This window comes from Apodemus sylvaticus, chromosome 21 (genome assembly GCF_947179515.1).
Source record: "Apodemus sylvaticus chromosome 21, mApoSyl1.1, whole genome shotgun sequence".
NCBI lineage: Eukaryota > Metazoa > Chordata > Mammalia > Rodentia > Muridae > Apodemus > Apodemus sylvaticus.
Window position 1 is genome coordinate 1,745,340 of NC_067492.1, and position 13,644 is coordinate 1,758,983.

General features: G+C 43.3%; 1 protein-coding gene across 8 annotated transcripts in view; it reads right to left on the reverse strand.

The window, feature by feature from the left end:
• The window catches only part of Pard3 (par-3 family cell polarity regulator), a 548,938-nt gene that overhangs the window by 11,313 nt on the left and 523,981 nt on the right, over positions 1–13,644 (reverse strand). For all 8 annotated transcript variants that reach the window (XM_052166623.1, XM_052166619.1, XM_052166621.1 and 5 more), the window contains one exon: positions 6,175–6,295. In XM_052166623.1, coding sequence (XP_052022583.1) covers positions 6,175–6,295 — 121 coding nt within the window. The remainder of the gene's footprint in view (positions 1–6,174; positions 6,296–13,644) is intronic.

Genomic DNA, 13,644 nt, shown 5'->3' on the forward strand with positions numbered 1-13,644 from the left:
CCATGACAGAAGCACAGTCATGTATCTGAATCAAAAATTACAAAAAGACACGAGGAAGAGAGAACCATGTAACCCCACAGGAGTCCATGTTTTCAAATGCAGCCACCAGAAACAACAAAGTATGTGTGAGTAGAGTGTTTGTTGCACAAGTATTAAGGCCTGAGTTCAGATCTCCAGGGCCTGTAGGACACCAGGTCAGTCCATTTTCAGCTCCTGGTTCAGTGAAAGATCCTATCTCAAAATGTGGTAGAGTATAATGAAGGCAGCGTCTACAGTGACCTCTGGCATGCACTTGCATGCCACACACACACATACACACACACACACACACACACATTCAGGCATGGTCACACACACACAGACACAGAGGCACACACACACACACACACCACCACCACCACCACCACTACCACCACCACCCCTGAATACAATACACACAAAAGAAACAGTTGTACAGAAAATCCAGGTGCCAGCCAAGTATTCCAACCATGAAATTCAGGCAAAGAAGCAAAGCTGCTTTAGACGCAAATTACAAAATCATCTAGATCTTGTTTGTAATAAAATTGGTTAAAAGAAATGACCTTTAAATTAAAAAAAAAAAAAAAAAAAAAAAGAGCCCCAAGTGACAAATCTAAATAAGAAAAGACACTGTAATAGAAAAGACACTGTAATAGAGGTAAGTAGCGGGTTGTTAGCCCAATAGAATCTCTCCCTTAAAACCACAAAATACACCTGTTGCTTTTTTAAGTGAGCTACAAATACTGGTCTTTATCATGATTAGAAAGATGCTAGCTACTTCAGGTTTGAGAAAGCTGAAAAATGCTGGTTTTGTTTTGGGAAAGAAAAATCTTTGAAAGACCTACCTCCACAGAGTCCCACTGAATTTGCATCAAGTAAGCATTCCTTGCAGCTAATTAAAATTATTCTTTGGTTATTTACAAAAATAAAACACAAAGAAAACTAGCTAAAATAATTAATAGACAAATGAGGAAGACTATGTAGATACAATGTAAAGTTTTGGTAGTAATTAGAACTAGGCAATATGTAACTTTTTATATATTATTATAAAGGCAACAATAAACAATTGTTACTTTATTGATAGCTACATACAAATTTCATAATTTAGAACATATTTGATCATGTGATCTCATATAGATAGTGTGAAGTATGCATCTATACATACAGACCATGTATAATTCTTATAAATGACCATTTGGAGGTTTCCTATTTTCTACCTGAATATGTACAGTAAAACTTTCCAAATTTTACATGTGTCCAAGGCACATATAGAAAAAAAATACAAGGGTGTGTGTTTTAGATAAAAATAATGATAAAAAAAATCACTTTAAGATAGTGGGTCCCTTATTTAGCAAGCTAAACATGCATAACTCTCATATGTATTCCATACTGATTAAAATGACAATTTAAGGGTCTGACAGTGGGTAGAAAGAAGTCTTATCCAATTAAGTCACACAAACTATTCACTCTGATTAACTGCAGATACTGCTAATGATGGTCATTATCTTCTATAGTTCCCTTATTTACAACTTTAACCACAGTGAAACTACCTTATGTCTATCTACCACCCAATACAAACCACTCTTGGCCCTGTTTAACATCCCAGATCAAATGGGATTGGGGGGGGGCCTTCAGGATGGTACAGCTGAAGCAACTCTTTGTCCTTTTTGGGGTCACAGTCCTCTGTCAAACTCTTGTTCTGTTGTGGGCTCTGAATGCTAGGAACTTAAGTGCTACTAAGAACTTGTGTAAAACCTGAAAATTCCTTCCAACACTGTTTCCCTAAATTTTTTATAAAGGTATACTTTGGCATTCATGCAGTCCCTCCATCAGTGCTCCGGTCTGTGAGATTTTCCTACCTGAAGCACCTGGGACCTTGAGAACTAGCTATAGATCTACAGAGCAAGCCATTAGCATCAGCAGCTCATAGCACCCAGCACTCCTCCTCTGCAGGGAGCACAGCCCACAGGCAGATAGAAGCTTGCCTACTGGGGGGTGGTTATGGAGCCTAAAGCAAGGGGTCTGCTTTGCTGTAGCAAGGGGCTTTCTCATAAGGAATTGAAACCTCTCTGCTGCTAAAACAGCTTTCTCTAGGGACATTTCCAAGGAAAGGACTCTCTGTGCAGTGTGAACTGCAGTCAGGTCATGGGGAGAGACTGATGTCTTCTGAATGAAGGATGAAGACCAACCAGGAAACAGCAGAAGCAGATGCCTTGCAAGTTGTTAATGCAATGACAACAAAACCAAACCTGCAGTTCTCAAATCCCCTGGCCTGTGGGAAGCAAGCAGGGAGGGAGATCAACCCTTCCTTGTACTGGGCTCCTGATGAGACCAGGAAAAGCACTGGTAGGATAGATAGAATCATTGTAACCCTACACTTTCCAGTAAGATGGAAGAAAAGGCAGATTTTCTGTTCATTTAAAGAGTGCAAGGAGCAAAGCAAGCTCAGGAAGGATGATGACATTCACACGACACAGTGTCAGTTCTCTCCTTGAAGGATTGATGTACTTTCAGTCACTACAGACTGGGAATGGAAAAGAATTAGCAATAGTATTAAAGTCTCTGTCATCCTGCTTCGCAATTGCTTCCAGCCAGCACATCACCTGTGGGTAGTGTGCCCCCCCCCCCAGCATTCTGTGCTCTTGCGTGTCCAGGCTGCAACCGTAGGTTCCATCTAAACCTGGGACCCCATAATAACAAGCACCCCAGCTCCCCAGCGACTTCTCAGTAACTTGCCCTAAGTTATCTTAGGGAAGAGTTAAGACTTTGTTTAGGCTGCACCTCACAGGTGGAGAAGAATCTGTTTTTCCTCTTTCCCAACTTGAGAGAGAATACTTTGCAATGACAGAGCTCAGAAATTTTCTGGGCTTGTGCTCTTCTAAAGGCCTTTTGTGCCACAAACCAGCTCTTTCCAACCCAGAGACTGTCTGTCTTGAACAAAGGCCCATGAGCAGGTGCATTCCATACTGCTGGAGTTTACACTGAACATTTCCAAAACAGATGAGGTTTTAGGGCTACTTGAAGTAATTTTTGCTGCAGGAAGCTCTGTAGATGGAGTCATTGGCTAGGAAACTCTATGTGATACACTGTAGATGGAGTTGTTGACTAGGAAACTATTCAGTACATTTGGCTACACTGTAAATGAGTACTTCACCTTATATATGCTATATTTCCCATACAGGTTGAAGATGAACTTCATGTCCTTTAACAATAAGACAAGTATGGACTATTCCAACATATCAGACCACACTCTCACAACCTTCAGAGTACAGGGGAGCCACCAGGTTAGCAAACACATGGGAAGAAAAGATTCCTAGCTACTGAAGGAACAATAAAAACCAGAGGAGCTTACACTCTACTAGGTTACACTAGCAGCTCTCACTGAGCGAACAGGAGAGCTGATGTTAAGATGACTGAGCAGAGCAGAATGATGGCTATTGTAAGCTCATTTATGCGATAAACAAATAAAAAAGGAAAAGTTCAACCTGTGATTCACAATTTAGGAAATTATTCCATACCTAAGGTGACCAGTTTGTCATTCCAAGTAACTGTCTGTTCTGTCAGCATGAGAAACAGCACATAGGCTAAACTGTCTGTCTAAAGTTACAATGGCACCTGGCACACTGTAATCTGACCTTTGGTAGTTGAATTTCCAAAGTGCAAGGTTTTCTCCAATCTTTTCTCTAGAGTGACTGCTCCTATTAAAGAGATAGTAAGGAAACACCCATTGTCACAGACACTTCCTCATTAAGACCGCTATAAATCCTTCCAAATTCTCTCAATGAAAATATCCTACACTGAGAGACAATCACTTGGCCTCAAACTTGAAGTTCCTTCATTTGGATACAATGTCACCAGTCTGAAGCCAGGAGTGGTAGCCAGACCTGTAATCCCAGTACTCAGGAAGCTGAGGCAGGAAGATCAAGAGTGGCTTTCTTTGCATCAGCTCCATTGCAGGATTTTAGGAATACATAGCTTTCTATCAGGGCTTTGTTCTTGCATACTGCATGATGGCAGGACACTGTGAGCATTCAGGAAGTTTACAAATCAAGTCAAAACTGAAAAATAAATGCTGGGAAGATGTTGGACTAAAAGCCACATTCCTGGATAACTAATGGTGTGCCTTATAGCAGACTGTGGGGCTGTCAAGTTGTGCAGGGGCTTACAGGTTAGAGTGGAGTATGTGACAACTGCTTCCATCTGTGGTGGCTGCAATCTCCTTTGGCTTCACACTGTGCCTGGTACCCTCTTCAGATGTAGTTAACTATCTATTTACTACACATCACATAAGAACCCTGCTTTAGGAAACCTCTTAGGGACAGATGAGTCAATCATGCCAAACAACACCAGTCCATTATCACTATTCCATCCTGTTGCTACAGAGATGACTCAGTTTACCAGAGAAAGAATCAAATCCCTTATAATGAAAACACATACAGAGCAGAACAGCTCCAGAAGACAACTGCATAGTTGTTTAGACGTTGGGTTCATTTATAACACCCAAGGTTGGGCAAGGACTTGGGACATTTTCACACCTAAACGCTGATCTCACACTGCCATTGGCCATTCTAAGGCTGGTCTTCCTCACTCGATCCAAGGTGAGGGCTATCTCCCTAATGCAGCTGTCAGGGTTTTCCTTCCAAATCAATCTTCCGTAGGATCATTAAAGTCCTTGATCAGAAACCCTTGAAGGTCTATTGCCCAGTACACTGGATGAATTTGGTATTAGGAGCAAGAAGGGCAGAAAGGTCACCCTGACATTCCAGAAGGAGACATTGGAAGGCAAGCACTCTTTCTAGATCTCTGTCTTTGCTCACTCTTCCCTCAAACCAGCCACCTGTCAGATTCACCTCATCTGGGAGGTTCCTCCTTCCTCTGGTTAAGAAGGACCAAGTATCTAACTCAAGTCTTTTGCTAATACAGTTCTTCCTCTGCCCTATCAAGAAATCTGGTTCAATAAGTTTTATTCCAAGAACTGTTTTGAAGGAACTCATCGACCTCTGAGCACTAGTCCCCTCCATTTCTGTGCCTCAAGTGCAAGGACAGAACAGCTGTTCGACTATGGTTCTTAGGTCTCTGGCCATTCTTACATACTCTTGAGCTACTGGGGTGACCCATCTTCTAGCTACACAGGTCCCTCTACTCAAACTAATCATCCCTGACCCCAGAATCCTCATGGTCTCTCCCATCTCAGTCATAGAGTTTCTGAGTCCTCCAGGCGGTCGATGGGGCCTGAGCTACGACCAGGGCTGGAAGTTCTAATGCCCAGAGGGGTGCTAGCCTCTGTGAGCAGCTCTTACTCACCCCCACCCTCCCCAGAAAGCCTTCCAAACAAACCTTCCCTGTCTCCAACCCCAACTCTGCTAACATCTTTCTACCCAGAAGCGACACCAGGTTTCACAGATGCAGAACACAGGAGTAGCAGCCACAGTTTTTTTCTGTGGAGATCACTGAGGTGGCCGCACACAGGATGGACGAGAAGAGAGGTGAAACCAGACAAGCAGGAGTTTGACAAATATTTGGCAGGGCTGGGAATGTGGCTCAGTTGGTAGCACTTCCTGCTTGCCCAGGAAGTGTTTAGTCCTGGGTGTGATACCCAGCACCACAGCTAACTGGCATGATCATAGACATGTGTGCCATCCTTGGGAGTCAGAGGCAGGAGGATCAGGAGTTCAAGGTTATTCTTAATTATATAGTGATTTCGGGGCAGCCTGAGCTATATGAGGCCCTGTCTCAATAAAACAAAACAGAACAAAACAAAAAGTATTAAGGGGGGGGGGGGGGTAAAGAACTGAGAATTACCAATTTCTGTCTCATAGACACAAAGGATCATGAGCTGAACTTACATTGGCTCTGCTCTACAGAAAGGCATTGAGTAAACTTAATAACAGTGGAGAGCAGACATTCTGTGGTGGTGTCTCGTCATACAGCTATTTTGAACCTATTACACCGTGGACAGATGGTAGAACAAGATACAAAATGAAATTAGCAATGATGGAACCCAGATGGAAATGAGGGAAAGGTCAGAATGCTAAAGGTCAGAGGGATTTGGCTCCATCTTGTCTTATTTCATAAAAGACTGAGGTCATAGCTCCCGGGCCTCTCTTGCAGGGCAGCTGTTATCCTATTTGCTGGGCTGAGGAACCACTCACTCACCCAAGACTGCTCAAAGCTGTAGGTACGGCGCCGGTCTTCCACATCCTCATCCTGTTTGGCTTGCTGGAACTCTTGCCGTAGACGCTGTATCCGGTCATGGTTGCTAGGAGTGGATCGATTGCTAAAAGAGAAGGAGCAGCCATGAGCACCCTCAAGAAGAAGCAATCATAAATCACAGTTGTGAGGGGGGGGAAGAAGGGCAGCTAGCTGTGGAATGTTGCTCAAACAGGAAGTGGATTTTTACAACAAAATCTGGGCATTTGAAATGGTCATTTGTCCTCAGGACTTAAGCTACTGTGGCTATTCCAGCAGAGCTCTGAGAGAGTGAACTGTGTTTGGGGAGAGAGAGAGAGAGAGAGAGAGAGAGAGAGAGAGAGAGAGAGAGAGAGAGACCTCTTTTATAGTGATCTTTCAAGGTCTCACTTCCTTTCTATAATCTGGTTAGGTGCTGGCAGCAAAGATTTGGAAGGATGTGGCTTTGGCCATCAGAACAATTAGGGTCCAGACCAGTTCCTCCAGCTCCTTAGTGCATAGCACAACATTCTTCTTTGACTTTTACATATGAAGCAGAGATAATTATCTTCCATAAATATCATTCTAATCAAGTGGCATGACACTAACCTCCCCCAAGAAACAGCAACAACACTCAGCCTCACAAACCAGGTGTAGCATATACACCTGGTTCTGACATCTGTATGGGAACCTGAGGCAGGGGGATTGAAAGTTCTAGCCATGCCTGGGCAGTTTAGTGAGATTCTGTCTCAAAAACAAAACCAAAAATTAAAATGAATCTTAAGATGTGGCTCAGGGGTACGAGGCAAGCCTAGCATGGTTTTTCTCTGCAAAGCTGCAAACAATAAATGCATATGCACCTGTGTGGTGGGTATCTCTGTGCATACATGATTGTATGTTTATGTATGTATGTATGTATGCATGTATGTATGTATGTGTGAATGTATGTCTGTTCTTAAGTGTGCCTGCTTGTGTGTGTATGTGTGTGTAGTATGTGCATGTGAATACATGCATGAATATGTGCATGTCCTGGCTGATATGCAAGACTGCATCATATCGCTATTTCATCAGCTTCCTGTTCACATGTCATCAAGGCCACACACAAGATATGTAGAAATGTAGAAAAATCAAGTTAAGGTAGTGTTTGAGCAAACCACTTTCTTAAACAATGATGCTTTCATTTTGTACAGCACCAAGCTTCCTTTTGTAATAAGAACAGCTATAAAGACTGGTAGAGAAAGCAGTTTTCCCTCACCCCACCAAATGTGGAAACTGACATTTTAAGGGGGCGACTGGCAAATGTTTTGGGTGGATTGGTCTGAGAACATGAAAGTTAACAGGTCTGTAAAATGTACTGTTTCAAATCAAGTAGCTGCTGGAGCAGTCTTGAACGTTTCCTCCTGCTTCTGAACCATGCAGGCCGCCATTCCTACTCGCTTTTTAAAATGGAGATCTAGCTATCTTTTGTTCCAGGACATTAGCACTAGCTACCAGTCTACAGTTCCTTCTTTTCCATGCTGTCAATGACTGTCTAGGCATGCTATGGCACACGTTCACACATGTATGCACATGCACATACTACACACACACACACACACAAACATCCATACATTCACAGATATATACATGCATAAACACTGTGCTAGATGCCAGCACAGTGACAGAAAAATGAGCATTTTCCAATATTACTGTCCCTTTAACATTTCCAATATTACTGTCCCTTTAACTATTCCTTTACTGACTGTGGATTTTTGCTCCCAACATGCATCAATGGGAGGATGATCAGAGGCAAGACTAACTATGAAAGTGCTCTGACCTTACCAGAACCACTGCTCAACTGTTTCCACGCAGTAACTGTACATTTATGGGTCTCATGAAATCCAAGCAAGTGATGAAAACCAATCTTCCACCACCCCTGATGAGGTGAAAGTTATTCCCCAACAAGGTGGCTGACAAGGTCCTTAATTTCAGTTTTGGTAACCTCAGTGGCCTTCTGGGAACTCCCCTGAGCCTTGGTTTCCAAATCTGGTCAGTTCCTATTCTTTTCTCTGGTTTCTTTCAGCCAGTGTTCTATAGAATTAGACCGGCTTGCTCTAAACCAGCAACACCACTTTTCTGGCTTTAGCTGAAGGCAGGCTGCGATACTTTCATGATTGATGATGATGATTTCTGAGGATGGGAAGGCCATCAAGTGTCCTTTGGGAATAACCATTGGCAGTGTGGAGGTGAGACCTGGCTTCAAGTGAGGGAACTATTGTACCAGCTTACTGGTTTCTCAGCCCAGGCTGTGATGGGCCAATCATTCAAATCTGGGCTTTGAAAACTCTGATGAGCTTTTTTGCCAAGAAAGCCAAAGGAGATTTAAATATTCATTAGCAATAGTGACTAATCCCTACATATCACAATCAACCTAGATTAGGGCTAATGCCAATTTAAAGCTAGTCTTTTTCTTTTCTTCCCCCACCCCAATGAGGAATAAAATAAAAACACCACCAAAGTAGATTCAAAAGATGACTGAGACAAAAGAAGTCTTAATGGGGAGTCTAGAAATTGCATTTCCAGAGATCCTGTATCATAGGGATCTGTACAGAGATGATGGGGCTTTAGAATGCTCTCTACGAATATACAAAAGACACCTTTGATCCAAATGCTAACACTTAGTCTTAGTCTTCTCTTGCAATACTGGCTTCTGTAACTTGACTGCTTGTGTGTGTGCATATGCATGAGTGTGTGTGTGTGTGTGTGTGTTTACTATTGAAGATTTGCTTTAGTTCAATAATGATGTAGGTTTTTGTTCTGCTGTATTCTGGGCCTGTCCTACAGAGACTTCTGGCCCAGCATACATGCATGGTGTTTTGGAACTTGGAGGTCCATAGAAACAGGACACCTGGCTTGGAGCCTCCTGGTGGGTCTTGTGTGGTTTTCCCTTATGGTGGCTGATACATTTATTTGTGCTAAGTGTAAGTGGAGCTTCTGCAGGCCTGCTAACTTGATACTCTTGGAATACAGGGTGAGGGCACAGGTTGCACAACCGTCCCTGTCCCCACTCACTGGCCTGAGAATGACTATCTAGGAGAATATGGTAAGTGTGTGCCATTTATGAAGACCGAGACTGCCAGTCAGGGAGTACATTCAGGAAGTAGGCTCTAAGATGGTGGGGGAGGGGCTCTAGGTTCCAGCAGGCCAGAGACTGCCCTCCAATTTCCTTTGTGTGTGTGTGTGTGTGTGTGTGTGAGAGAGAGAGAGAGAGAGAGAGAGAGAGAGAGAGAGAGAGGGAGGGAGAGAGAGAGAGAGAGAGAGAGAGAGAGAGAGAGAGAGAGAGAGAATGCTCATGTTTCTATGGGTGCATGTGCAGAAGTGTGTGGAAGGCAGAAGTCAACTTGGATGTTGTCCCTCAGGTAGCACTTAATTTATATGACAGAGTCTTATTAGGACCTGGGGCTCACTGATTAGTCTAGCCTGGCTGGCCAGCAAGCCCTAGAATTTGCCTGTCTCTATTTCTTTATGTTAGGATTATCACACCCAGTTTTTTGTTATTGTTGTTGTTTTTCTGTTTTTTTTTTTAAACATAGATGCTGGAGATGAAACTTAGTTCTCTATGTGTGTGCACAGTAAGAACCTTACCAACTGAATTATCCAATCCTAGCTCCTTCCTTCCTTCTTTCCTTCCTTCCTCCCTCCCTCCTTTCCTTTTCTTCCCTCCCTCCCTTTGTCCCTCCCATCCTGCCTCCCTCCCTCCCTCCTTTCCTTCCTTTCATTTTGTTTGTTTGCTTTTGGTTTCCAGACAGGGTTTCTCTGTGTAACCCTAACTGTCCTGGAACTCACTCGGTAGACCAAGCTGACCTTGAACTCTGAAATCTGCCTGCCATGGCCTCCTGAGTTCTTAGATTAAAGGTGTGTGCCACCCCTAGCTGGAGCAGTGCTGGAAAGCTCCCCCTGGTGGTGAGGATAAGGTACAGCCGGCAGGCTGACCAGCTCAACTACCATCCAGGCCCAGATCCAGGACTCCATCTCAAAATCTGTATCCTCTGTAGACAGTTTAGGCCCATGAAAAGGTCAGTCCTGCTGTTCTAAAGCTACAGGATCTCCAGCACACAGGGAAGCAACAGGATAATGGGGAGGAGTCTTGATGAGGATCCAATATTGATAGTATCACAGAAGCCAGATAACTCAAGCAGAACAAAGACTCATTGCAATGAACATTCTCAAGTGAACATGTGCAGACAGAGAGGTATACTGTGGGGCACACTGTGACACACTAAAGCCTATGCTTTCACTGTTGTTGGTGGTGGTGATGGTCTGTGTGTGTGTGTGTGTGTGCGCGCGGCGCGCATGTATTATTGGGGGAGGAGGTTGCAAGGGTGAAGGGTGGATATGAAGGGACAGGGAGAGGAACAGAACTGCACTGCATGATGGGAAAGTCACAACAAATCTATAAAAGGTTTTGAAAAAAAAAAGAAAGAAAGGTGTGTGTCACCATAGCCCAGGGGCTTCTATAAAAAAAAAAACAGAAATTATAAATATGGTTTTTACCTTAAATTTAGCCATTGACTTAATGTATTTTATTTTATTCAAGACAACCCAAACATGAGAGGGCAGTTGGCAGTCAGAAGTGTCCACTACTTTATATTCTGCACTGCTGTTTTCTGTTTGCTTTCCTAAGTCATTTATTTCTACCACGTCAACTGCAGCCCCATGGTCTTTGAATGGCAGTCCTGAGAAACAGATGCAATTTGTTTGGAGATAGGGTTCTTCCTGGGGCTCAGCAGGCCATGGGTAGAAAATATTGGGGGTAGGAGGGAAGCTGTTAAGATGACGACTTAATTTTTTTTAAACTATGTGTTTTTAAACTATGGGTGTTTAACAAGCAGACATACCATTGCATCATTTATATGCAGTCCCCACAGAGGCCACAGGAGGGCATCAGATCTCCTAGGACTGGAGTTAACAGAAGGTTGAGACAACACATGGGTCCTGGGAATTGAACCCAGGTTCTCAGGAAGGAAAGCCAGTGTGCTTACCTGTAGGCAGTGTGCTTAACCACTTTGCAATCTCTCTGCCCCCTTAACTTTTTTTATTATATATTTTTATTTTCTATATTCTTTGTTTACAATCCAAATGATTGCCCCATCCCAGTTCCCCCCTCCCCATGTGTCCCATAAACCTTCTTCTCTCCACCCATTCTCCAATCACCTCTCTCCTTTTTCTCTGTCCTGATCCGCCCCTCCAATGCTAGATCAAGCCTTTCCAGGATCAGGACCCTCTCCTTACTTCTTCATGGGAGTCATTTGTTATGCTAATTGTGCCTTGGGTATTCAGAGATTCTGGGCTAATTAATATCCACTTATCAGAGATTGCATTCCATGTGTATTCTTTTGTGATTGGGTTACCTCACTTAGGATGAACGTTTTGAAGTTTGGGACTTTATCAAACTACTCATTAAAGTAGAGTGAGATTGTAACCTCTTGGCGCTAGAGAGACTGACCTTTTTCTTCCACTGCTCAGGTACTTGGCAGCAAGTACCTTTACCAACGGAGCCATTTTACCAACTCATTACTAACTTTTAAATGGCTGTTATTCTGTACATGCTTAAGCATACTGATCCACTCATATGGTGCTAGGTGTTATAAACCTAGACAGGGTTTAAGGTACATGGGCATATGTTCATAGATTTTATATGCAAATGTTCTTTAATATCATATAAGGAATTTGGACATCTATAGATTCTGGTATCCAAAGGAATGCCTGGTGGCTACTAAAGTGTACCCAATATCTGAAAATGGGTATCGTCCTTACAGCCTCCTATTCCACCTTCTCCTTCCAATATAAATTGAACCTGGACACACTCTCTTGTGGGTTTGAATTCTGCACCCATCTTCTTAGAGGAGCAAAAAGAATTTGCAGAAGGAAAGGAATGGTTAATGCAACTGATGAATTCTTTACAGTCTAAAAATACCATGACATTTGCATTTTTAATTATGCAACATAACTCTGAAAATCTAGAAGCAAGGGTAGAACACTGAGACCCCAAATTCAAATGGAGGGCAAGCCAGCCATACATTTGTTACGTAGGCATTGCTACCTTGATGCCTCTGGCCATGCCCATGGAAGGAAGATATGAACGCCAGTATGAAGGTAGACAATAGATAGGCTTAAGTGGATTGTGGCCAGCCTTCCCTGGTCCCCGAAGGGGACAGTGATGGTTATATCTGATACTGAAGAAGAAAGTAGCTAAATATGGTACGGGATACATTTGTTCCTATAGTTCTTTCTCTCCCACTCTCTCTTTTCAGCTTTCAAAATTCTATCAGGAAATCAAATTCCACCTCCCTGAAGTGTTTCCTAACTTCCCAGGCCAGCTTTGTGCTTAGTTCTCCCCCAGCTGTCCTCCAATGAAAACACCATTACAGTGCCTTTCAGAACAAGCATGCATGCATCTTTTCCTCAGTTCTATTCACAGTCATGACCAGTGGCTCGGGGCAGAGCCCATTATCCAGCAAATATTTGTGAAGCTTACACTTGAAAGTGGCTCCCAGGTCCCTCACATCTTCTTGTGTGATGCCTTTCTGAAACTCACCCCCCAATATGGACAGGACGCACACTTACTAGTCACCATTGTTGGGTGTGTGAGATTACACTTACACAACCACCTAAGAATAGGGAGTCTATGCTGCTCACCTCTAGAATCCAGCTGTCTGTCCTGAGTTCCACAGTTGCAAAGAAAGAGCATGGAGGTTTGGACTTCCACAGCAGAACCTCTATGGAATAGCCAGCCTCACTGACCTCATCACTGTCCACTGTGAGACCCTGAGCAGAGGATCTAGCTGAGCCATGGCTAGACTCCAGACCCACAAAAATGGGATCCAGATGTGTGCTGTTTAAGATGACTGAACTTGTGTTAATCTGTTAGGCAGAGAGAACAGCTCATTGATATTGGTTACGGCCAGATGGCTTACTCTGTCCAGTAGAACATCTATGGAAATGACAAGAACAGGGATTTGCAATGTGACTGTCATGGGTATGCTCTTTCATGCTCTTGACAAGAACATTTCCACAGTATAAGAATATAAACAAGACCAGGGAGATAGCTCAGTCAGTAATTTTCATGTAAGTATGGTGCATCAGATTAGATTCCCAAAAGCCATATAGAAAAAGCCAGATATGGTGGCACACACTTACAATCTGTGTATTATTCAGGGTTTCTACTGCTGAGATAAAATACCATGACTACAAACAACTTGGGAAGGAAAGGTTTCTTTCAGGTCACACTTCCATGGCGGAAGGAAGCCAGGGCAGGAACTCGAACAGGGCAGGGAGCCTGGAGGAATCCTGCTTACTGGCCAGTATTCATGGCTTGCTCTATCTGCTTTCTTATAGCACCCAGGACCACCAGGCAAGGGTGACGTGACCCACAGTGACTGGGGCCCTCCCACGTCAATCACTAATTAAAATACATCA